The 25,142-nt window shown below is 43.0% G+C and overlaps 1 protein-coding gene across 12 annotated transcripts in view; it reads right to left on the bottom strand.

The window, feature by feature from the left end:
- The window catches only part of C4H16orf70 (chromosome 4 C16orf70 homolog), a 1,667,531-nt gene that overhangs the window by 835,707 nt on the left and 806,682 nt on the right, over positions 1 to 25,142 (bottom strand). For all 12 annotated transcript variants that reach the window (XR_004539236.1, XR_004539235.1, XM_033942210.1 and 9 more), the window contains 2 exons: positions 4,971 to 5,083; positions 1,553 to 1,686 (listed from right to left, as the gene is read on the bottom strand). Coding sequence is in view for 10 of the 12 variants with exons in the window: in XM_033942210.1 (XP_033798101.1) it covers positions 1,553 to 1,686; positions 4,971 to 5,083 (247 nt within the window). In the remaining 2 variants the exon portion in view is untranslated. The remainder of the gene's footprint in view (positions 1 to 1,552; positions 1,687 to 4,970; positions 5,084 to 25,142) is intronic.

Raw genomic sequence — 25,142 nt, 5'->3', positions numbered from 1 at the left:
TATTTCGGACTCACGGTTGTCGGCGGAGAGATGGAAGAGTCAGCGGGGGGAGGAGCATGGGGCCAGGGCAGGAAGGGGCGGGGGGAAGCGCTGCTGCCAGTGACTAGGGCTTATTTTCAGGAGTAGGGCTTATATTAACACCTACCCTGAAAATCATTCTAGGGCTTATTTTTCGGGGTAGGTCTTATTTTCGGGGAAACACGGTAGGTGGGTTGCTCTCTTTCTGAAAACGGGACATTTCAGCGTCCCGACACTATGCTTGGGGACAAGAGGAAAGGCTATCTAAAAAAGGGACGGTCCCGTTCAAAATAGGACATATGGTCACGTTACCCATGACAGATCCCCTTATGAAACAATAAGATAAAAAGCTATGCCCTTTTGTGGTTAAAAGGCAAGAAACAAAGTGTCACCACATGCTCTGTTATCCACATAGAAAAGGGTCAGTAACTGAGTGCACCAAGGGTCTGTACCAAGATAATAATAATAATAACTTTATTCTTATATACCGCCAACAATCTTGCGACTTCTAGGCGGTTAACAATAAAGGGAAACTGTAGATACAATAAATAGAAGCTGTACATACAACGAATTAAGGAGTATTGCTGTGTACATCTGATAGTATCAACATTAATAGTAGTAACAACAGTTTGTGGGCTGCAAGGCCAAGAAGTGCCATGCTGCTTACAGAGAAGTAGAAATATTCCATGAATTGAATGGAGTGATCGTAGTTGGTGATTAGGGGTTAGGGTTAGCAGTTTACAAGATCAGGTTTGTGATGGTGTTACAAGGGTTGATGTCCTGGTTCGTTATCTAGATATTTTAAGAACAGGTAGGTTTTTAGGTGTTAAAGATCTATGCTATTTAACACAATCATGATCTGGAAAGAAGAATGGTGAATGAGGTGATCAAATTTGTAAATAACTAAAAGTTATTCAAAGTCATTAAAATGGCAGAGGATTATTAGGATTTGAAGAAGAATCTGAAGGGACTAGGAGACTGGGCATACAAATGGTACATGAAATTTAATGTGGACAAATACTAAGTGATGCACTTCAGAAAAATCATTCCGACTACAACCGTACACAATGGATGAATCTGACAAAGTAAACTCTAGTCCTTCAAAACTTATGCCTTAATAAATTGGTTACTGCAGTAAAAAGCCACTTGCTTCTTACAAAGCAGAGAATGTAAATGGAAGTATATCAAATCCAATCCAATATTGCAGTTCAAGTTGGCCCAATCTTAAAAAAGGTATCATGCTACTAAACAAAATGTAATAGAAGGACATCAAAATGATAAAGTTCATATAAATGATTAGCTAGGTGTGCTCATCCCTCAAAATATACTATAAGAAAGAAAACTACTTTTTGGGATCTGCCAGGTACATGTGACCTAGATTGGATGTTGGGCTTGGTTTGACTCAGCTTGCTTTTCTTAGGTTCTTAAAGACAAACATAACTGATGGCAATGCCTGATCATAATAACATTTTATTTTTCAGAAGTATGAACATGAAACATAAATCTATCTATGCTTCTACACAGACTTTCCTACCTTATCTTCTGACTTGTAGAAAATTTTGTGCGGAGAGCCTAGCATGCTCAATACATCTTGACATGAATCACCGAAGTATATACAGCGTTCAGATAGTCGCATTTTAGAATCAGATAGCACCCCTGGACCAGAGCCTGAATGAGATGTAAACACAGCTAAATGCTTTGGTTTAAAAGGACTATCATTTTCAAGCCATTATATTGTATTACCTTTTGACAATTTTTTAGTGAAGCTCAAAATCTTTATAATTTAATAAACAACTAGAACATACTGTATACTGTAGGACTGTGTTTTACAAACTGCAGCAGGCATTCATAAACTTGAAAAATGGGGGTCTCGACTTATATTCGGATTGACTTATATTCGAGAACTGGCGGCAGCCTTTATGGAAATGGCGCAGGGCTGGGCAGGAGCTCGAAAAGCTCGCTCCTACATGCCAGCCCAGATGCGCCGCTGGCTGCAAGATAGGCAGGAGGGGTTCAGAGTGGAATACACTGCTGGACCACCAGGGTAAAGGTACGCAATGAAGGGAGGGAGGAGAAAGGGGGGGATAATTGTTATTATTGGCCGGGATCCCTCCTGTCCCAGCCTAATGGCAGGCCTGCAGCAAGTCTGGGAGGGTGTCGGGTGGTCACTGGGTGATGACCTGAATATAGGATGAGATCTCCATTTTAGCCCAAAAATCTCATCCTATATTTGAGTATATACGGTATACACAAAAAAAGCCTGAGATGGATAATATAGCATTTCTTTTTACATTTCCTAGATCATTATTTCCCCTAAGAAAAACATTGAAATATCACTGTAAATGGGCTGAGAGATACTTTTAAAGCATAGAGGTTAAACAATGTCTGCTTATCTAGGTTGTTTTGTGTTCCATTTATAACAGCATATAAGCCAGTGGTTCCCAAGTCTGGTCGCGGAGGCACCCCAGCCAGTCAGGTTTTCAGGATATCCATAATGAATATTTATCTCAAATTCTTAAAACCAGCTATTAAATATTTGATACAAACAAGTATTATCTTAATGCATTCAATTTTAAAATTATCTCCCACAGTTAATTTCATTACAGTACTTTTACAACTTACCAATACTTAATTTATTAATAAATATCAAAATAATTTAGACAGTGAACCTAATCCTCATCACTCACACTCACTTCCCAACTTTCACACACATACTACAGTAATTGTGATTACTTTTATCCAAAACTGGATCTTAGTTAATTCATTATTCCATGATCATCTAGTCAGAGAGGCTTCAAACTGCGAGTTGCACAACAGTCGAGCACATGAAAATCACAGTTTCTTAAACACAATCGGCAGGCCTTTCTGTCCTCATGATGGTCCTGTTCTTCAATTCATAAAGCATTCAGCTCAACACAAGACTGTGTTTCGCCACCTGGCATCTTCAGAAGCTATATTTGCAAGGCTCACCAACATTACAACTTCACCTACAATACAAAATAATTCACATACGTTCCCTTTCATTCATACTAAAACCTCACCAAAATCATTAAAAAACCTTTTACCTATCAGTAATCTAAGCATGACTCGAGCAGGGACCCAGGGTTTGGCACAAGCCAGGATCAGCTGACAGCAGGAAGCACACCGTCTACCAGGAAATCAAACTGCTTAACCTCACTTCCTCTCCATAAACCTTATACCCCTGTTCATACAACTCCCGTTCTAGTTATAACAACTTCAAGTCCACTTCTTTGAATATAACCATATTCAGCCCCCATTCCTATTACAACGGATTCCATTCCACTTCTTTGTTGAGTCCATAAGGCTCACTCATAAATTAATCTCTGTTCCCTTCTAAGCAGTACCTCAGAAACATTAACACCACTTAGTAAAGACACTTGAATCAAAACCACAAACCATACCCTCTACATTACAAGCGGGGTATCCTCCTTACCCAATCTGAGATTACTAAGATGTTGAGCCACCCTAAATTTGATCTTACGTCGCATTTGCCGCAGATTCCATTTATCACATGGGCAAACTATACTGTACACGACCTGCTTAGTATCACAGTCCGTGTGTGCTCTTAAGAAAAATTCACGATCACTCCCAGGGACCCCAACCCTGTCAAACTGGCAATATACATACCCTGCACACTTAAAATGCCCCAGTTGTATTGCACCCTCACTCGCTGTCACTACAGGACTAGAAAACAATTCCTTCAATTTCCTACCCCTAGTGTAGGCAAACCTAGGCATTTTCACTAGAGAGTGAAGGCAGTGTTCACAAATCTTTCTCATTAATATTTATTGTAGATATCCTGAAAACCTGACTGGCTAGGGTGCTTCCAGAATCAGGTTTGGGAACCACTGATATAAGCAATGGTATCAGAAGTTTGAAATTATTTATGTTTGGCCATTTGTGCACCAATGGTTCAGTATGACATGGAAATACTTCTTATCCCAAGCAACATTTTTATGGAAAAAGGAAAAAACTAGAGGGATACATGCTCTAATGTGGCAATTTGAGAAGTGGGCACCTCCTTGAAGGCACCCTAATGTTGCAGAGGAGTGCCAATTCTATAACAGTATCTGGGTGCTCACATTACGGTATAGAATACAAGCATAACCTGACATCACCATGCTTTATATTCAGATGGCCCTTGTTACACCAGTCTTAAGAGCTGGAGCCAATAAGTGTGCCTCAATGCAGCAAAAGCAAGGGTAATTATAGTATTCTATAAGTTGTAGACCTAACTGGGAATACACACCCATGCCCTTGTTGTTATGCCATCCATGTTAATGCTCCCTTGTATTTGCGTACTACAGTACCTACGTGCACTCTTATACATTAAAATAACATGTTAAGTGCTACTTTTTGGTATATATATGCACATAAAAGGGCGCCTAACCTTAGTCACCTAGTTATAGAATTGTCCTTCACATAATGGCCAGAAAAGCCATATCTCAGTGTGATATAATGTCTTATCGCATTGTTTTAGGAGCAGAATGCAAGAATATTGTATATCTTCCAGGAACATCAGCTGACTCAATATGTCTATTCTTATGTTCTTTTGGCTAAGAGGCCCTCCACCCCCGAAGAGAAAAGACAAAGGGAATTATTTAGAACAAATAAAAATATTTGTTGCATAAAGAATAAATTGACAAACTATTTATTTTAAATCAATGTTTTTAGCAAAGTGAAGATTTCAAATGAAAACTTCCCCCAAATAGAAGATCATTAAATCGTAGTTCCTATAATAAGGTCAGCCTTTCCCACTGCATCATGCTTGGTGTACTAATTGATGTAAACTTACAGAGATTTAAAAGCAGACAAATACATTTACCTTGGATACCTATAAATATCTGTAACCATTAGAGAACCCAACATTTATTTCACTGTATGTAAGAATGATTCAACCTATCACCCTTTCCACCCATGATTGGTAATACCTGCAGTAAGTAAGCGGAGTCTTAGACCTAAGGGTCCGGATTCATCTCTCAAAACATCAACACACTCTGTATACACATTACCAAGGAAACAGCTGGGAGGCATCAAGGGTGCCCTGAAAAAGAAGCAGGTCCCTGTTTGTGAAACAAAGGTTAGGGAGATGGTGCATTGTGAAATCTTTCAAGCTGAGAGTTTGTTCTTACCCTGTAAAGCACTCAAGAAAATCACCCATTAATATAAATGCACAGTGGGGTAAATTTTCATGGCATACATACTTTTAGATGCATATAAGTGAGGCATTTTGGGAGGGAGTGTGGCAGTTGAAAATTATATGCATGCCTCATATAATTCATTTTAAAAATCTACCCTACAAAGAAGGTATACTACTAGTGCAAATACTTCACACAAATACTATGTAAAGGTACACAAGTAAATTTTAGCTGAAAAACAAGCCAACAATGGTATAGCAGGGATGCCCAAAAGGTCGGTCGTGATCGACCAGTAGATCGCAAAGGCAATGCGAGTCAATTGCGGAGCCCATCCCGGGCTCCACGATAGACTCACGTTGACTTTGCGTTCTGTTCTCCCTGCATCCCTGACACCAAGTCAGGCGTGTACAAGCGCCGGGCCCACAGCCTTTCCACCTCAATGTCAATTCTGACGTTGGAGAGGCAGTTCTGGACCAGCCAGGCAGCAATTGGCTGGCCCAGAACGTCCTCTCTGATGTCAGAATTGATGTCAGGGTGGGAAGGCTGTGGGCCTGGCGATTCTACGCACCTGGTGTCGGAGAAGCAGGGAGAAATTGGCAGAGGCGGGGGGCAGGGAGAGAGAAAGACAGACCAACAGAAAGAAAGGGGGGGGCAGGAAGAAAGAAAGAAAGGGGGCAGGGAGAGAGAAAGAAAGAAAGGAGGCAGTGAGAGAGAAAAAGAGAGGGAGGGGGAAATTTTGGGTTGCATAGTATTACCTTAGAGTACCAGTATGACTGTTTATGTTTTGGGGTGGGGATTTGGCTCCTTATACTGAAGAGTACTAGTAGTTTCAAGTTTCAAGTTTATTAGTTTTTAATATACCGACCATCAACAAATATCTGGCCGGTTAACAATAAAATTTAAAAGGGTAAGAAAGATAAAAAATAAAATAATAGGCATTTAAAAATAAATAGAGTGAACATAGATAACATCAACTAGACAAACTTGAAAGTGAGAGTAAAAGGGAAGGGAGGGGAAAAGTTACATATTTGAGAAGAAAAGGAGAAAGTGGGAATGGGATAAAACGTATGGGTAGGGTCGCTTTGTTAAAGTGGTTGGTTGCTTAAAAGAAAAGGAAGTAAAAAAAAAATTTTTTTTTTTTTTTTAGAAAAGGAAAACAGAAGGTAAGTCTAAACACAGCCGAATGCGTCACGAAATAAAAAAGTCTTTAGGCTTATCTTGAATTTGTCTAGATGTTGTTCATCGCGGAGTTGCTGTGGCAGAGAATTCCATAATGTTGGGGCATGATTGTTTATGTTTTGGGGTGGGGATTTGGCTCCTTATACTGAAGAGTATTAGTATGACTGTTTATGTTTTGGGGTAGGGATTTGGCTATCTGGTGTATTAGTTATATTGTTTTGTGCTATATTTGCCATTGTCAAAATTCAATAAAACTTGTTAAAATAAAATAAAAAGGGGGTGGGGAGGGGTCAGGGAGAGAGAAAGAAAGAAAGGGGAGAGGCAGGGAGAGAGGAAGAAAAAGTTGAACTCATGAAGGGACAGAGAGAGATGTTGGTTGGGGAATGGAATGAGGTCTGGAATTGAGGAAGCATGCAGGAGGCAGAAATAAATAAATATTGGATTTACAGTCAGAAGAAGGAAGTGCAACCAGAGACTCATGAAATCATCAGACAACAAAGGTAGGAAAAATTATTTTATTTTAAATTTAGTGATCAAAATGTATCTGAATTTATACCTGCTCTCTATGTTTTACACTATGGCCCCCTTTTACTAAACCACAATAGTAGTTTTTAGCACAGGGAGCCTATGAGCGTCAGGAGCAGTGAGGGGCATTCAGCGCAGCTCCCTACGCTTAAAAAATGCTATTGCAGTTTAGTAGAAGGGGAGGGGGTATATTTGTTTATATTTGTATAGTTGTTACTGAGGTGACATTGCATATTTTTAAGTCATCTGCCTTGACCTCTTTGAAACCCCCCCCCCCCCCCCGAATATAAATGATAATTAATATTTTCTCTGCGTATAGTGTACATTGCGGGTTTTTTTCAATTTTATTGTTGGTAGATCATTTTGACTTGGTCATTTTAAAAGTAGCTCATAAGCCAAGAAAGTGTGGGCACCCCTGATGTAAACTCTCTCCAGCAGCTGCACAATTCGAAATGGCCTGGTGGTGACTTCAGCATGTTGAAATCCAAAGGATTTACAATCAAAATCTATCTCAGTTCTCTGTCAACGCTGGTTTTGTAACTCGCTGCAACCACTTCTTCAAGCAAGTTGCATTCCACTTATTTCTTTTATTTGGGCACCTTACGCTGTCTGCAGTAGTTGATATACTGCAAGGAGTGTCCACACTTTTTGGGCTTGCGAGCTACTTTTAAAATGACCAAGTCAAAATGATCTACCAACAATAAAATTTTAAAAAACACAAAGCACACTGTACGCAGTGAAAATGTTAATTATCATTTATATTCTGGTTTTTTTTTCAAAGAGATCAAGGCAGACGACTTTATGCAATGTCACTTCAGTAACAACTATACAAAAATAGACAAATATACTCCCTCCCTTTTTACTAAACCGTGATAGCGATTTTTAGCGCAGGGAGCTGCGCTGAATGCCCTGCGATGCTCATAGGCTCCCTGCGCTAAAATCTGCTATTGCGGTTTAGTAAAAGGGGTCATAGTGCAAAATATAGACAGTAGATATAAATTCTCAAAACGGCCACATTTTGATCACTAAATTGAAAATAAAATTATTTTTCTTACCTTTTTTGTCTGGTCATTATTCAAATCTTGTTGGTCCCAGGCTCTGGTTGTCTTCTGATAACTTGCTTGCCAGGGTCTCCTTCTTTCTTCTTTCTCCGTGCTAACCATCCATCTTCTATCTCTGTCCTCCCCTTTCCATTTCCCTTCCCTCCCCTGGAAGTCTGGCATCTTTCCTTTTTTTCATCTCCATCCACAGATTCACCTTTTCTCAACTACCCTTTCATCCAGAATTTCTCCCTCCTTCCCCATCACCCCGGGGTCCACCATTTCTCCCTTTCTTTTCTCAACTACCCTCCTATCCAGTATCTCTATCCCCCCTCCACACCATCCCTTGTGTCCAACTTCTCTCCCTTTCTGTTCCTTCCCTCCCTAAATCCCATTGTCCACCATCCCTCTCCCACTCCTCTGATTTTAGACCCATTATTTCTTCCCCCCAAAGTCCGGCATATGCATGTCTCTTTGAACCCCCCTTCCCTTCCTCCCTCCCTTCTACACCAGGGCCCTCCTCCCCCGAAGGCCTGTCTCCCCCTGAAGGCCTGCACCCCATCCCTGAAGGCCTGCCTGTCCCCCACCCTTGAAGGCCTGCACTATCCCCCTAAAGGTCTGCACCCCACCCCTGCAGGCCTGACCGTCCCCCCTGAAGGCCTGCACCACCACCCCTGAAGGCCTGTCCCCTCCCCCCCGAAGGACTACCCCCCCCTGTATGTTCCTCCCTGACCTCATGCATATCCCTTTACCTAATTTTAGCAGGGAGCAGCCTGCAGAGAGAATCGCCAGTACATTAGCGATCCTTGATAGGCTTCAGGAGCTGTCGTCTCTCTGCTGCGGTCCCGCCCCTCCTCTGATGTCAGAGGCAGGATCGCGGCAGAGGGAAGACAGAACCTGAGGCCTATGGCAACCTGCAAGGATCGCTAAAGTACTGGCGATTCTCTCTGCAGGCTGCTCCATGCTAAAATTGGATAAAAGGATGCGCAGGAGGCCAGAGAGAAAGCCAGACAGCACAGAAGGGAAACTGCATGGCTCCGTGACCAACCGGGGTTCCCTGAGCGATCGACCGGTCGATCGCGATCGACGTATTGGGCACCCCTGGTTTATATGCTCCCAGCCTTAGCCAGCAGGGGAGCTCTGTTGTTTCCTGTAAGCCACAGAGAAGAATGGAAAGTCAGGAATGAAACTGAAATTAAAGGACAAACAGATCTCATCAGCAGGGTAGGAAGTTGAAGTGGGAGTTGAACCAGGATTGGTCTACAGCTTAAAGTGACAGTATACTTTACCACTGTCCATACCGGGCTCTGTGGATGACGTCACCCACATGTGAGAATATGCTGCCTACTTGTCTAAGGATAACAAAAGTTTCTTAAAGATTGAAAAGGTTAGTTCCGTGTGCAAACTAGAGACAGAATCTCTATTTTGCCAGCTCAAATGTATACCAAAAATATACAAATTCGTATCTAAAGCTGCATTATCCAGCTCACCCTTAACCTAACACTAGGAAACACTCTAAATGAGGAGATAAATTAATTCAGACAGTTCCTTGACAATTTCTGCCTCCTAGATACGACATCAGACCCCACTCCTGAAGAGTGTCACTCGCTGGATGTGGTTACAGTTACTAAACCAAACATATTGTCGTTCATCGAATGGTCACCTATAGCTTGGTCAGATCATTGTTTTTTGCAGTTTCACTTTACACTGTAGACTATCTCATAAAAACTTCTACCCAAAAAGAAAATCAATAAGATCCCAAGGGAAAATAGTTGTCCAATTGCTCTGGGGAAAAATGAAACTGAATCTACAATCAACTTAATCCCAGACAAAATCCTATATAATATAACCCTAGCTGCGCATGCGCACTCCTACTTGTGTGTTCCATTTTCCCTGATCTGTGAGATGTAGGTCCATGGCCGCAGGAGTGCGTATGCGCGAGTCCCCAGCCTTACTGCTTCCCAGCACCTACCTACACTCGCCGGCAGGACTGGCCGCCAGCGCTGGACTCCCTGCTCTCCACAAGATCGTGGTGTCGGCTCCTCTCATGGGCCGCACCAGCGTCGGAGAAGGCTTCCGACGCTGGTGGTGATCGAGAGAAGCCGCTGTGACACTCGCCCGGAGCATGCCAGACCGCGGGGTGGGCAGGGAAGCACTGACAAAAAAAAAGACTCCAGCTGCGAGCCGCTCAATGGGACCAGGCAGGCAGCCACGTGAGGGAGGGCAACAGAATGGAAAAAAAGGTAACGTGCAGGGAGAAGCTGGGCCTGCCTGCGGGGAACGCATTATAATAATAATAATAATAATAATAGTAGTATAATGGGTACACCTCATGTCAAAATGATTGACAGCTGTCAGAGATAAGGATCGACCAATCAGCGTTCACTTCCGGGTTAAGCCCACCCATACCATGCCCCCACCCACCCATTGCCCCGCCCCACTCCCCGCCGATGCCCCGCCCCTATTTCGGCCTACATCATTAGAATGTGCACTTCCGATAGGGCAGGCACTCCCATTTCCGGTGATGTCATCAGAAAGTGAATTTCTGGGGTCAAACACCCCCCCATTTCCGTTGATGTCATCAGAAAGTGCATTTCCAGGGCGGGACATGAGGGGGCGGGGTCATGGGCAGGGGCGGGGCATGAGGGGTGGGGCCATGGGTGGGGCTACCACCATTCATTCCTATGGTAAGGATGGGGCATGAGGGGCAGGGCCATGGGTGGGGTGGGAGCATGGGCGAGGCTACCACCATTCATTCTTATGGGAGGGGTGGGGCATGGGTGGAGAGTGGGGCTGGGCAATGGGCGGGGTGTGGTGTGGGGTGTGGGCGGGGCTTAACCCAGAAGTGAACGCTGATTGGTCGATCCTTATCTCTGACAGCTGTCAATCATTTTGACATGAGGTGTATCCATTATACTACTAATAATAACAGTTTATATACCGCATTAAGGGAAGGGGTGGTCCTTGGAAGAGGCTAGACCATGGGAAGGAAAAGGGGAGGGGCCAAAAGGAGCAGGCCACATTGTGGTAAGACCAACAGACATTCAAATTTTTGCTATCAATTTTTGATAATTTGTATGGCGTCCAGTAGGCCCTGTGCAGAACAAAAAACATCAGTTGGGCCATGGCTGAGGATCTAAGTGATCTCCGCGCATCAAGCCATATTTGTTTCCATGTTTTAGGAGCAAATGTAACGTGAGTATCGTGTCTCCAGACATCCTGCAAGGTAACACAAGTAGTGTATTTACCATCACATAAAAGTTTGTACCATGCAGAAGCTTCTTTTCTCTTACCGCTGAACTCCAAGCTCCACTGACTGATTGAGGGCAGAGCAGATTTCAACAGATTAGCATTGAGGTAGGTAGATACACAATGATGAAGTTGTATGGTTAGCTGGCAAATGGAAGCATGATGCAAGCATTTGGAATGACATTAACTTAGAATTTTCCATCAAATGAGCTACAGTCCTGATACCCAGTTTGATCCAGGACTTTCATTCAATGTATTGTCCTTGAATCTTGAAGTGGGGATTATTCCAAATAGAAGAGTGTAGAGTGGAATTCCATTTGTCTTCAGACAGATCATCAATTGCCAGTATAGCAGTTTTAGTAGATGTGAATATATTATTATTAGCAAAAGGATAGTAAGGAGCCATGAATGGTATATATTTCAGTGGGCCAACAGATACTAATTTTCTTTCAAGAAGAAGCCACGAGGGAATTACGCCCTGTTGCAGGTCAGTCAACCATTTTGATCCTTGTCTAGTCAAAAAAGCCAAGTGATAATCATAATAGCTTGGAAAATTGACACCCCCCAGTTCTTTCGTTGCTTTCAATTTCCTCAAAGCTATCCGGGCTGTTTTTTGCTTCCAAAGGAACTTAACTAGTATTGAATCAAGCTTATTATACACCTTGGAAGGTAGCAGAAAAGGGATCATGGAGAGTATGTAATTGATCTTAGGTGTTAAGATCATCTTAATAGTATCCAGGCGTCCCCACCAGGATAAGTTAAGTGGCAACCAACATTCTGTTTGTTGCGTAGTAATTCGGAGCAGGAGATCTTCAGTATACCTGCTTGTTTCTTCAATGGTCGGGCCAAAGAAAACGCCTAGATACTTCAGCTTTCTCTCAGCATATTTCAGGTTTAGAGCTCGGATTGACTCACCATTTATCAAATTGTTAAGTGGCATTATCTCAGTTTTAGAGAGATTTAGCTTGTAGCCAGAGACCTTGGCATATTCATCAATTAATAGAAATAGAGATGGTAAAGAGTCTAGTACAGAATAGAGTAACACATCATCAGCATATGCTGAAAGTTATGCATGAAAATTACCCAATTGAAATCCATTGATATTTGAATTTGATCTTATAGCAATCAGTAACGGCTCTAACGCGATGTTGAACAACGGAGAAAGTAGACAACCTTGTCTGGTCCCATGAGTGGGATGGAATGCTGTCGATAGAGAGTCATTTATTCTTATGTTGGTAGTAGGATTCGTATATAGAACCCTCACTAGGTCAATGAAAGTTGTACTAAATCCAAACCATTTCATCACAGAAAAAATAAAGGACCATTCTACATGATCAAAGGCCTTCTCAGCATCTAGAGCTACAGCAACCAGCGGTGTGGTGGATTGCTGAGCCTGAGTAAGATTGTGGGAAAAAAGCCGTTAATCGACCATGCATGAAGCCGTTTTGATCACTGTGTATTATTGTAGGAAGTGCTAACTGAAGCCGGATAGCTAAGATCTTGGCAAAAATCTTTGCGTCCGTGTTAATCAGTGACAAAGGTCTGTAATTTGAAACTCTTAATGGGTCTCTATCTGGTTTCAAGATGACTATAATCGATGCTTCGGTGAATGTACCCTTGATTGCTCTAGAATCAATCAAGTATGTGAAGAGTTGTAGTAACACTGGTATTAACAGGTCCTGGAAGGCTAGATAGAACTCCATAGGATGCCCATCAAGGCCTGGTGATTTCTTCTTTGCCATTAAGAGTAAAGCCTCCTATATTTGAGAGCAGGTCAAAGGGGCCGATAGGATCTCATTATCCACTTCTGACACTACATTATGTGGCAATTCTTCCAGAATGGATCAAAAAGTGAGGAGTCTGGTGAATCAGAGGTATATAACTTAGAATAGAATTGAAGAAATTGTGAGCAGATGTCAGCACTGTTTAGCCAGGTGGAGGAGCCCAGTTCATCTCTGATAACTGGTATTGCAGTCTTTTCTGTTCGTAATTTTACATATTCAGCCAGTTGATGACCACATTTGTTGACATTGGCATAATACTGTGCAGATTTCATAAAGACATCTTTAGCTGCAGTCGAACTAAGGAGTAGGTTGTACTCAAACCTAATTTTCTGAAGAGAGTCCAGGGATACAATATCATTAAGATGAGATTTATGATGTTCTTCCGCTGCTTTAAGCTTAAGCTGTAAATCCAGCTCCACTTTAGCAAGATCCTTCTTTTTCCATGCTGCAAAAGATATTATCATACCTCTTATGAAGGCTTTAAAACAATCCCAGAGTGTAGTCCAGGATGTGTCTCCTGGTTGGTTGAACTAAAAAAAAATCGGCAATAAGTCGACGCATTTCAGTCATGAATTGTTCATCTGATGTTAAACTTGCATTGAATCTCCATACACATGTATTAACCTTAGCACCCATATCAGGAAATGATAATATTATCAGTGCGTGATCCGACACTGCTATCTCTCCAATGGTCGCTGTGTCAACCTTTGACATTAAGGTACAGCTGATCAAGAAATAGTCTATTTGTGAGTATGAGGAATGTGGAGTAGAAAAGAATGTGAATTCTGTTTCATCCTGATGTAGCGTTCGCCATGGATCTCCCAACTTCATTTGTATTAAAAATTCATGTAGTTTGAACCATGACCATGATTTAGATTTTCTATATGGTACTGCAGATTTTCTATCAACCAAAGAATTCAGAATTAAATTAAAGTCACCTCCAAGAATATATTGAAATCCACAATTTGATACCATCAGGTCTGCTAGGTTTTCAAAAAAAGCAGGACAGTATACATTTGGAGCATATATATTAATAACACTGATGAGAGTATCATTTATCTTCAGGTCAACTTTTAGTCACCTCCCCATGATATATCCGCAGTGTGCGATAGTATGACAAAATCTTGTCTTTTCCGAATGAGGGTGATCACACCTCCCTTTTTGTGTGTTGCTGCAGAATATAACACTGGATAGCACCATTTCAAGGATATTTTTTGAGATTCTAACATGGACAGGTGCGTCTCTTGAATAGAGGTCTGCACGGGAACGGGGATCGCGGGGATCCCGCGGGTTCCCCCCCTGGCTCATGGGACTCCCACGGGGATGCCCCCTGGCCCACGGGACTCCCACGGGGATGCCCCCCTGACCCACGGGACTCCCACGGGGACGCCCCCTGGTCCACAGGATTCCCACGGGGATGAAAACAGCCTACCTAAATTCTAGCGATGCAGACATGCAGCTTACAAGTCCAGCGTCGCGGCGGGAAATAGCCATGCTGAGCAGTGAGCTCAGCACGTACACAGATGAACGCCTTGCTTGCTGATTGGTCCGGCGGCCCCGCCCCGCCGTGCCGCCGGACCAATCAGCAAGCAAGGCTTTCATCTGTGTACGTGCTGAGCTCACTGCTCAGCATGGCTATTTCCCGCCACGATGCCGGACTTGTAAGCTGCATGCCTGCATCGCCAGAATTTAGATAGGCTGTTTTCATCCCTGTGGGAGTCTCGTGCGCTATGGCTCTAAGTCAGGGGTGCCCAACACGTCGATCGCGATCAACCGGTAGTTCAGGAAGGCAATGTGAGTCGATCGCAGAGCCCATCCCGGGCTCCGTGATAGACTCGTGTTGCCGTCCCGATCTACCGGGCCTATCAGCCTTCCTCTCCCCGACGTCAAAGACGCCGACGTGGGCATTAGGCTGTTTTTGTCATTTTGGGTGGGGGGTGGCAGCGGCAGCAGCAGCAGCCTGAAAAAGAAATCATCCTGGCTGGGGTCGGTGTCATGCTCCGGAGCTTCTACAGCCTTCCTATCTCCCTCTCCCTTCTACCTGCTTCCGGCCATACCCCCTGCTCCGCGGCTCTCTTCGGCAACTCAGCAGCAGCGATCGACACAAGCTTCTGACATCGGGGCCTACCCTCTGCGAGTCCCGCTTGTTTCAACTTCCTTTTTCCACAAAGGCGGGACTCGTAGAGGGAAGGCCTCGATGTCGGCAGCTTGTCTTGATCACCGCTGCTGACGAGTTGCTGAAGAGAGCCGCGGAGCAGGGGGGTGTTGCCAGGTGCAGGTAGAAGGGAGAGGGCCAGATGCAGGACTCGTGGGTGAGGGAGGAGAAGAGAGAGAGAGAGGGGAGGGAAACAAAAGGAAATATTTCATACTGGGCTGGGCCGGAGTGGAGGGAGGGTGGAAAGATTCTGGCTACCGGGTGCAGTAACAAAGGAAAAGGGGGGAAAGCTGAAAATGGAGATAGTGACACAAAGAAGAGAAAGGGTAAGCAGGACCTACTGAATAAGGATAGAGATACAGAGGGGACATGAAGAGGAGGTGAAATAGAGACATAGAAGCAATGCTGAAAAAGTGGGGGGGGGGGAGATAAAGACATTGAAAGGGCAAATGGTGAACATGGGGTAAAGACAAGGACAGAGACAAATGAAGATTCTGAAAAAGTGGTGAGATAGGGATATAGGTGAGATGGACACAAAGAAGGGTGATGCTGGAAAATAGGTGGAATGGTAATTCTGACAAACACAGAAGGGAAATGCTGGATTAAGGAGAGATGGGGCTTAGGCTGGATGGAATGAGGAGAAATGCCTTGTTGGCCTGGAACTTCCTCTCCTACGTCAGAATTGACGTCAGGGAGCGGAATGCTGGTCAGCGCGACGCTTCTGCAGGGAAAGCTTGGGACAGCGGTGGCTTGGGGGTTGTTCCCCGATGGCGGTGGCAGCAAACCGAGTGGCTTGGGGGAGGGCACGGAGAAAGAAAGAAAGGGGGCAGACAGGGAGACAGAAAGAAGGGGAAAAGGGAGACAGAAAGAAAAAGTTGGGGGAGAGAATGAGGTCTGGAGGAGAGGAAACATACAGGAGGCTGAAAGAAAGGAAGAAAGATTGGATGCACAGTCAGAAGAAGAAAGTGCAACCAGAGACTCATGAAATCACCAAACAGCAAAGGTAGGAAAAATGATTTTATTTTCAATTTAGTGATCAAAATGTGTCTGTTTTGAGAATTTATATCTGCTGTCTATATTTTGCACTATGGCTCCCTTTTACTAAACCACAATATCGTTTTTTAGCGCAGGGAGCCTATGAGCATTGAGAGCAGCGCGAGGCATTCAGCGTAACTCCCTGTGCTAAAACCTACTATTGTGGTTTAGTAAAAAGGGAGGGGGTGTATTTGTCTATTTTTGTATTTTGTTACCAAGGTGACATTGCATAGAGTCATCTGCCGTGACCTCTTTGAAAAAACCCGGAATATGAATAATTAACATTTTCTCTGCCTTTCATATTGCTTTGTGTATTTTTTAAATTTTATTGTTGGTAGATCATTTTGACTTAGTCATTATAAAAGTAGCTCGCAAGCCCATAAAGTGTGGGCACCCCTGCTCTAAGTCTTCTTACTCTGGGGCACCAGACCTCCCTCATACAAAGGCCGGGAATGCAGAGTTGGTTCCATTCTCGGTAGGGGATGCCTTGGTAGGCTCACTGCTCAGCCACTGGGAACCCAGATTCGGTCCTGTTCTGGGTGGAGGACAATTGTGGGGTGGGGTGGGGTGGGGAGGTGGGCTAGTTTGCGCCATCGTGCAGGCTCACCACTCTGCCTCTGCTGGCAAAAGCACAGTCTGTCCCAATCTAGGGGGAGAAAACCTAGCAGGGACCAGGCTGCACCACAATACTGGCTTCTAGAAAGCACAATGGACTGGGGGGGGGGGGGTCTAGCAGTGTGTGGCACCATTTGGACCCATGTAGACTTGCACGGCCATTCAGATGCTGACCTGAGGTCCCTTTCCATCCAGCATCTGCCCCTCCTCCTCTTTCCATCCAGCATCTGCCCCTCTGTCTGCTGCTTCTGCCCAGCATCTGATCTGTCTCCTCTTTTCCTCCTTTCTGCCCCCTCTGTCATCCCATCCATCATCCACCCTTCTTTCTCCCCCTTCCATCCAGCATCTGCCCATCTTTCCCCCCCTTTCAGCCCAGCATCTGCTTCATTTCTCTTTCTCCCCCTTCTATTCAGTGTCTGCTCCATCTTTCTCTTTCCTCCCTTCCATCCGTATCCTCCCCTTCTCCTCCTTTCCATTCAATGTCTTCCTCCCCTCTCCTTTTCTTTACATCCGTCTTTTTCTCTCTCCCCAGGCATTCCAGCTTGTCTTATCTTTCCCCTTTCATCCAGTGTGTCTGATCCCTCCCCATTTCTATCTACAGTCTGTCTCCTCTCACCTCCTACATCCAGTATCTACCCCCTCCCACCTGACACCTCAGCCACCGCCAGACTGATGCAAAGCCTTCCCTCCGATGTCAGCTCTGACTTCGGGGGAAGACTTCTGGGTCGGCTACATATGGCTTGCTGCAGGCTGCCTCCAATCCCTGCTGTTATCTGGACTCGAATGAAGTGGTGGAAGGGGGTGCATTTTTGACACAGAAGTCATGAACTGGGGAGAGAGGAAGGGAGGGAAAGAGATGCTGAGGTGGGGGAGGGAATAGAAAGAGAGAATTGGGTGTGGGTGTGTCAATGAGCAGGAAAGAGAGATGGTTGTGTACACACGGCAAATGGAAGAAAGAGGAGAATTTTTGGTCGTAGGGAGGAAGGTACAGAATGTTATAGGGAAGAAAAAGATAAGTGAGAAATGTGGCAAGGGAACAATGGGACAGATTGAAAGGGATGCAAGAGGGAGGAATATTGGACAGTGGTGAAGGGAATGGAGGGAGAGATGTGGCATAGTGTTGGAGAGGGGTGATAGAAGGAGAAATGTTGGGCATGGGGCTGGTGGGCAGGCACAAAAGATGAGAAAGAGATAAATGCTGGACCATGGTAGGGGGAACCAATGGACAGCAACAGAAGAATTTACAGAAGATGGGAAAGCGGAAAAAAGAAACTGGGACCAACTTTATGGAAAAATAAGTCTCCAGACAACAAAGGTAAAAAACGGAATTTATTGACTAAAATATATTAGCTTTGGGAAATGTATATGGCAGATGTCTTTGTTTTGTGTTCAAAAGAAAAGGAAATGCATTTCTGGTTTTATTTCTACAGTGTTGAAGTACTTGATGACCCTTGCTGTGACTGGTGGGGATCCCCAAGCACCGCCAGCAGAGGACCTCCTCTAGAGATGGCCAGAACTCCCCTCCACCAAGCGCAGCAGTCGCTGGCAGCATCCATGAGCCACTGAGGTGCCAGCATCTGTGACTCAGGGACGCTACTGCTGCCTGCCAAGCTTGGCAAAAGGGACCCCCGACCAACTGCAAAGGAAGTCCTCAGCTGACAGTTTGTGGGTTCTCATCAGCTGAGTATTTATATTTTATATTTACATTAGAGGTTCTGGTAGAAACCCATTTACAAAGTATGTATTCTTCCCAATTAATATTTCCAAATTAATAAAGTCTCTTTGCTTATTTGTAAATGGGTCTCTACCAGAGCCTTTAATTCAGTAGCATAATTAAATAAAATAACTATTTCTGAAGTTTATAGGGAAGGATGGTGACGGAGGGGATTCCTCGCAGGGACGGGTGGGGACGGAGGGGATTCCTCACGGGGACGGGTGGGGACGGAAGGGATTCCTCGCGGGGACGGGTGGGGACGGAGGGATTCCTCATGGGGACGGGTGGGATTTTGGCGGGGACGGGTGGGATTTCTGTCCCCGCGCAACTCTCTACTCTTGAAGCAACATAATGTCAGGTGTAAATTTGGACACATATGTCATAATTTTGGTTCTTTTTAAAGGGTTATTGGGCCCTTTAACATTTAAAGAAAAAAATGTTACGGACATGCAAAGGAAATACAGAAGTCAAAGCATTTGAATGGCATATTCATGATAATGCTGTAATTATGATAACTGTGAAATAGAAGCATTGCAAAAGAAACATCCTGCAATTGTAATAAAACATACAGGATATATGTAATATCTAAACTGGTTAGCAAACAAGCTAACATAAAATCTATGGGAGTAGTGACTGTACTGATAGCCCAACAGACTAAGCAATGGAGAAAAGTAATTGAGAGACAGTAAAATCATCGGTACATTGGTGAGATGTTTAAAACGCATTTTCAAGCGAAAATTGCATATACACAGAGTATAACAGAGTGAGATATCAAACATATTCTAAAAATGTGAAGACCCAAAATGGCACTGTGGTAAGTAAACAAGTGACAGAGTGAGAAAGAAGTCATGTCTTACTTATAGTGAACGGTTGCACAGACTCAATAAATTCAGCCAAATCTGTAGGATTTAAATAGTCAGTGGTTTTGTTCTTATAAGTAACATGCATGCGAGCTGGAAAGAGAATACCGAACTTGGCTCCCATGTCCTTCAATTTAGGCTGATAAGCCAAAAACTGCTTCCTTTTCTTAGCTGTTTCTTTGGCCAGGTCTGGTACAAATAGCAATTTATTACCCTCGAACATTATCGGGCCATGAAGCTTTGCATGCTGCATGATCGCCAGGGTCTGGTTGTGATGCAGCATGGTCACTACGATCGGCCGAGGATAGCGATTCGGCTGTTTCCGTTGATGAGGCACTCGAAAAGCTCCATCGAAATCCAATTTCATATTATCTTGCAATTTCAGAATCTGCAGCAACAACGCTCCCAGAAATTTCACGAGGTCACAGCCTTCAGGTAAGCCAAGTAACCGGAACCCATTGCGTTGCACCTTGTTATCCGCGTCCTCCAGTGCACGTTCTAGATGAGCTATGCGCGATGTCTGCCAATGCAGCAATTTGATTGATTCATCTGCCGCTGATGACTTTGTTTCTAGGATCTCAATACGGGCCAGGGCTTTGACAAACTCACCCTTCAAATTGGATAAGTCGTTTTCCATTGTTGTAATGTCTTATTTCGTCTCTGATACCACGGAGCTCTGCCAAGATGGCCGAAGATTCGTCCTCCGACTTTCCCAGGTTAGTTTTTTGTGGTGAGGCAGGTTCCACGCTTTTGTGTTTACCCGATTTGGAGGTAGCCATACTCAGATGTAAGTTGGGTAACACAATTTCGGTAGAATACAGAAAATAGATGATTTTGAGGCACTAATTAAATATTTTCTCCGGAGCGCGCGTCCACTAGGCTGCCATCCGTGCCAGAGCTCACTAGCACCCCCCCCCCACCCCCCGGTTTGGTGCGTTCTAAGTAGAAGGCCAAAGCACGCTTACAGTCCACAGTATGAAGAGCTGCTTTTCCAGGATGAGAATGAGGTCTTGGAAAAAACTGGAAGTACAATGGATTGATTGAGATGAAATTCTGAAACCAGATTAGGTAAGAATTTAGGATGAATACGGAGGACCACCTTGTCATGATGGAAAACTGTGAAAGGTGGATCAGCAACTAAAGCTTGTATCTCACTGACTCTTTGAGCAGATGTGAAGGTAATGAGGAACACCACTTTCCAAGTGAGATATTTCAGATGAGCCATAGACATTGGTTCAAATGGAGGCTTCATCAATTGAGCAAGAACAACATTGAGATTCCAAACCACAGGAGGCGGTTTGAGAGGAGGTTTGACATTGAAAAGTCCTTTCCAAACCCAGACGCAGAAATAACCCATGAAAAAGGACACAAACTAGACATAATCACCTTCTCCCACAAAGAAACAATAGACCCCAAAATACAATACTACAAAGGGTCCTGTGGGATAAATGTTTCCGGTCAGATCACTAGATTGGCAAGTTCAGCCTACACTGGCTAAAACAGAGTACACAACAAAAACACAAAAGCGACAACACGAAAACAATAACCAGCCATGGTACTAAAAACCCAACCGAATTCTGGGCTCACTATGAGCTATGTCCCACAACCAATGAAATTCAGGACTTCCCAACAAGATGGGAAAATTACAGCAAAGAACTTCTAGACCAAATAGCCCCATACCAAACATACAAAAAGAAAAATAGACCACCAAATGAATGGTTTGACTCTGATCTACTAACCACCAAACAGGAATTAAGAAAACTGGAGAGAATCTGGCAAAAAAACAAACAATGAGACAGACAAGACAAGCTGGAAACAAAAAATGAAAATATACAAAAATCTGATCAAAGAAAAACGCACTAAGTACTATGCACAAAAAATAGGTACTACAAAAATAAACAGTAAAGAATTGTTCAAACTAGTAAAAACAAATCCTGAAAAAGGACAATGAGCGCACTCCATTGGTCCAAATCCTAGCCAACTTTTAAAAAAATAAAATCGCTGACCTAAGAGCAACTCTACCCACACCCGCAGCAAATACACTTCACTACCTCGAACCCCATGACCAAGACTCCAGAGCAGACATGATCTGGGACCACTTCGAATTCCCAAACTGGAATCAGTTCTTAAATTTATTCAACAATTACACCAAATCTAACTGTCTACTTGACGCATGTCCCCCCAAAATCATGACAGTTGCCCCACCAGACTTCAAAAGGGAACTATTTGCATGGCTAACAACTGCCCTTATAAAGGGAACATTAAACAAGGAAATGGGACACATACGAATCACTCATATCCCCCCAAATCAGAAAACCTCTACAGCACTGATATCCAATTACAGACCCATAGCAAGCATTCCCCTTTTCACAAAGATACAGGAAGGAATGGTCAATCTTCAACTAGTAAACTACCTAAATAAATTTAACATCCTTAGTGAACACCAATTAGGATTCAGGAAAGGATACAACACAGAAACTGTCATAGCCTCCATACTAAACCACCTTTATGATCTTTTTAGCAAGAGGCAAAAGCGCACTGATCCTACAACTAGACCTCAGCAGTGCGTTCGACCTGGTAGACCATAAAATCATGCTACTGTGCCTTGATGTAATGGGAATCTCGGGAAAGGTAAAGAAATGGTTCCAAGAATTCCTAACAAACAGATCCTACCGAGTAACCAGCAATGGAAATTACTCCAACCCAGGAAAAACCTGTCGGGTGTGCCTCAAGGCTCTCCCCTATCGCCCACACTATTCAATATCTATATCGCATCCTTAGGTCACCTCCTACAAAACTAAATTTAAAGCACTACATATACGCAGAAGACATATCCATTTCAATCCCCTTAAACGACATCACAAATGAAATTATAGACAACCTCTCAAACATAATGACAGAAATTGAAAAATGGACCACCAATTTCAAACTGAAACTAAACACAGAGAAAACAAAAGTCTTTTTGGCAAGCCCTAATGACAAAATTATGAGAACATCGTTAAAAATAAACAATCACGAATACCCAATATCCAAAACCATAAAAATACTCGGTATCACTCTAGATACACACCTAACCATGGCTGACCACACAAACTTACTGGAGAAAAAAATGTTTTTTCACACTGAGGAAATTAAGGAACATTAAAAAATACTTCGACCCAACATCCTTCAGGTTGCTGGTGCAATTACTGATCCTATCCATCCTTGACTACTGCAACATCATCTACCTGGGTATCCCACAAAAAACAGTAAAAAAAACCTGAGATTAGTACAAAACACCGCCGTTCGCCTAATCTTCGGACTGAGAAAAAATGACCACATTAGCTCCTACTACTATGAGAAACTGGAGCAAATTCATCATTGGCTGGACAAAAACAGGTTGGCTCTCAATATCAAAAAAACAAACATCATGCTGTTTCCTTGGAAGGAAAACTTTTCTTTAGTTACTCCTATTATGATTCAAAATATTCCTCTTCAATTAGTTAAAAATACTAAAATTCTAGGAGTAATTTTTGATAATAAACTCAATTATCATGATCATATTAGTAGTATTGTTAAAACCACCTTCTATAGATTGCGGAAAATTCGATCCATTTCTAAATTCCTCTGTCCTAGAGCACTTAATATTCTTATTCACTCTTTGGTGATGTCTAAAATCGATTACTGCAATTCATTATTTACAGGAATTACGTTACAAGAAATTAAACGTTTACAAATTATTCAAAATGCTTCCATTAAATTAATAACAAAATCTAAAAAATTCGATCATGTGACACCACTCCTTAAAAAGGCTCATTGGCTGCCAGTCATACACAGAATTACACACAAATTATGTACTATTATCTTTAAAACATTAGAAAATAAGACTCCAGCATTTTTATTCAGACTACTTATCCCATATTCTGTTAAAAGAACTTTAAGATCGAGTGAACGGAACCTTTTATCAATTCCTACGTTAAAAGTAATTAATACAAGAAGACAATTTATCTTTTCATGTACAGCTCCCCAGGTCTGGAATGCGCTTCCCATGTTTTTACGGGAGGAGAAAGTGTTTGGGAAATTTAAAAGCGAATTAAAAACTTTTTTGTTTAAAGACGCATTTGCAAATTAATTAAATTTTATTACACAGTGTTACTCTAGTTAATTATTTTTTACCCATTTTTTAATCTCCTTATGTGTTTTCCCTGTAAGTTCTTTCTTTACTATAAAAAAATGTATTTCTTTCCCTCTTACCCTTTGTTTACGTTATAATTGAAATTGTATGTATTGTTGTTGTTTCCTTATATGTATATTTTATTGTACATCGCTTAGAAATCTGATTAAGCGATTTAACAAGCAACCTAATAAACTTAGGATATCCCCCTCTGTAAACGCCTTTTCTTTCTCTCAAGAAGCTCCTTTTCATGTATTCTTTATCCATGGAACTCCAACTAGTATGTAAGCTTTCTATCTAGGCTTATTGTTATTCGCTGACTGTCCAACCTTCTTTCAATGTGAACCGCCTAGAAGTTGCTTGACTATGGCGGTATAGAAAAATAAAGTTATTATTATTATATTATTATTTCATAAATTTGGAAACCACCGAATGAGCAGAGAGGGGTTTCCCTTCAATAGGCTGATGGAAAACAGCGATTGCACTGAGATGGACTCGGATAGATGTAGACTTGAGACCAGAGGTAGACAAGTGCAAAAGATAATCCAAGACAGAAGCCAAGGAGGTATCTCGAGGCTCCTTGTCATGAGAGACGTACCACATAGAAAATCTAGTCCATTTTTGATGTAGCATTGTCTAGTGGCAGGCTTTCTAGAAGCCTCTAAAATGTCTCTTACAGGTTGAGAAAACTGAAGAGGAGTTATGTTGAGAGGTCAGGTGTCAGGTGTAGAGACTGCAAGTTGAGATGAAGTAGAGACCCTTGACTGTGTAAGCAGAAATGGAAAAACTGGTAGAAGGTATGGCACCCTGCTGCTGAGTTGAAGTAGAAGGTAGTACCAAGGTTGTCTCGGCCACCGAGAAGCTATTAGAATCATGGTGGCATGATCGTTCTTCAGCTTAACAAGAGTCTTGAGAATAAGAGAGAATGAAGGGAATGCATACAGGAAGAGATTCGTCCATTCCAATAGAAAAGCATCTGCCTCGAGGCGATGAGGAGAGTATATGCTGGAGCAGAACTGAGGCAGTTTGTGGTTGTGGGAAGATGCAAAGAAATCTATCTGAGGAGTTCCCCATTGAGAAAAAATGTGATGAAGAGGCGAGGAATTGAGTGTCCATTCGTAAGGTTGCAAATGACGACTCAATTTGTCCACTAGTTTTTCTCCCCTTGAATGTAGACAGCTTTCAAGAAGGTGTTGTGAAGGATTGCCCAATCCCAAACAATAAGAGTTTCTTGACAAAGGGAGAGATCCCATTTCTCCCTGCTTGTTGACATAGTACATGGCAACTTAGTTGTCTGTCCGAATGAGGACTACCTGGTCGTGAAGATGTTGAAAAGCTTTGAGAGCATTGAAGATCGCTCTGAGCTCCAACAGATTGATGTGACACTGACGATCCGTACTGGTCCAGTGGCCTTGAGTACGGAGACCATCGAGATGAGCCCCCCCCAAGTGTAGGTTGAGGAATCTGTTGTGAGGACTTTCTGATGAGGGGGCATTTGAAACTAGCATTGAGAGAGCATCCAATAACGGAGAGACTATCTCAAGGAAGGAGTGACTGTAATGTGTCAAGAGAGTGGCTCGCATACCTCCGTCCACTGAGATGCCAGTCACGCAAACTGTGGAGGCCATGTGACCTAGCAGTACTATCATGTGTCTC

This window comes from Geotrypetes seraphini, chromosome 4 (genome assembly GCF_902459505.1).
Source record: "Geotrypetes seraphini chromosome 4, aGeoSer1.1, whole genome shotgun sequence".
Taxonomy (NCBI): domain Eukaryota; kingdom Metazoa; phylum Chordata; class Amphibia; order Gymnophiona; family Dermophiidae; genus Geotrypetes; species Geotrypetes seraphini.
This window is presented reverse-complemented; position numbering and strand designations above follow the sequence as displayed.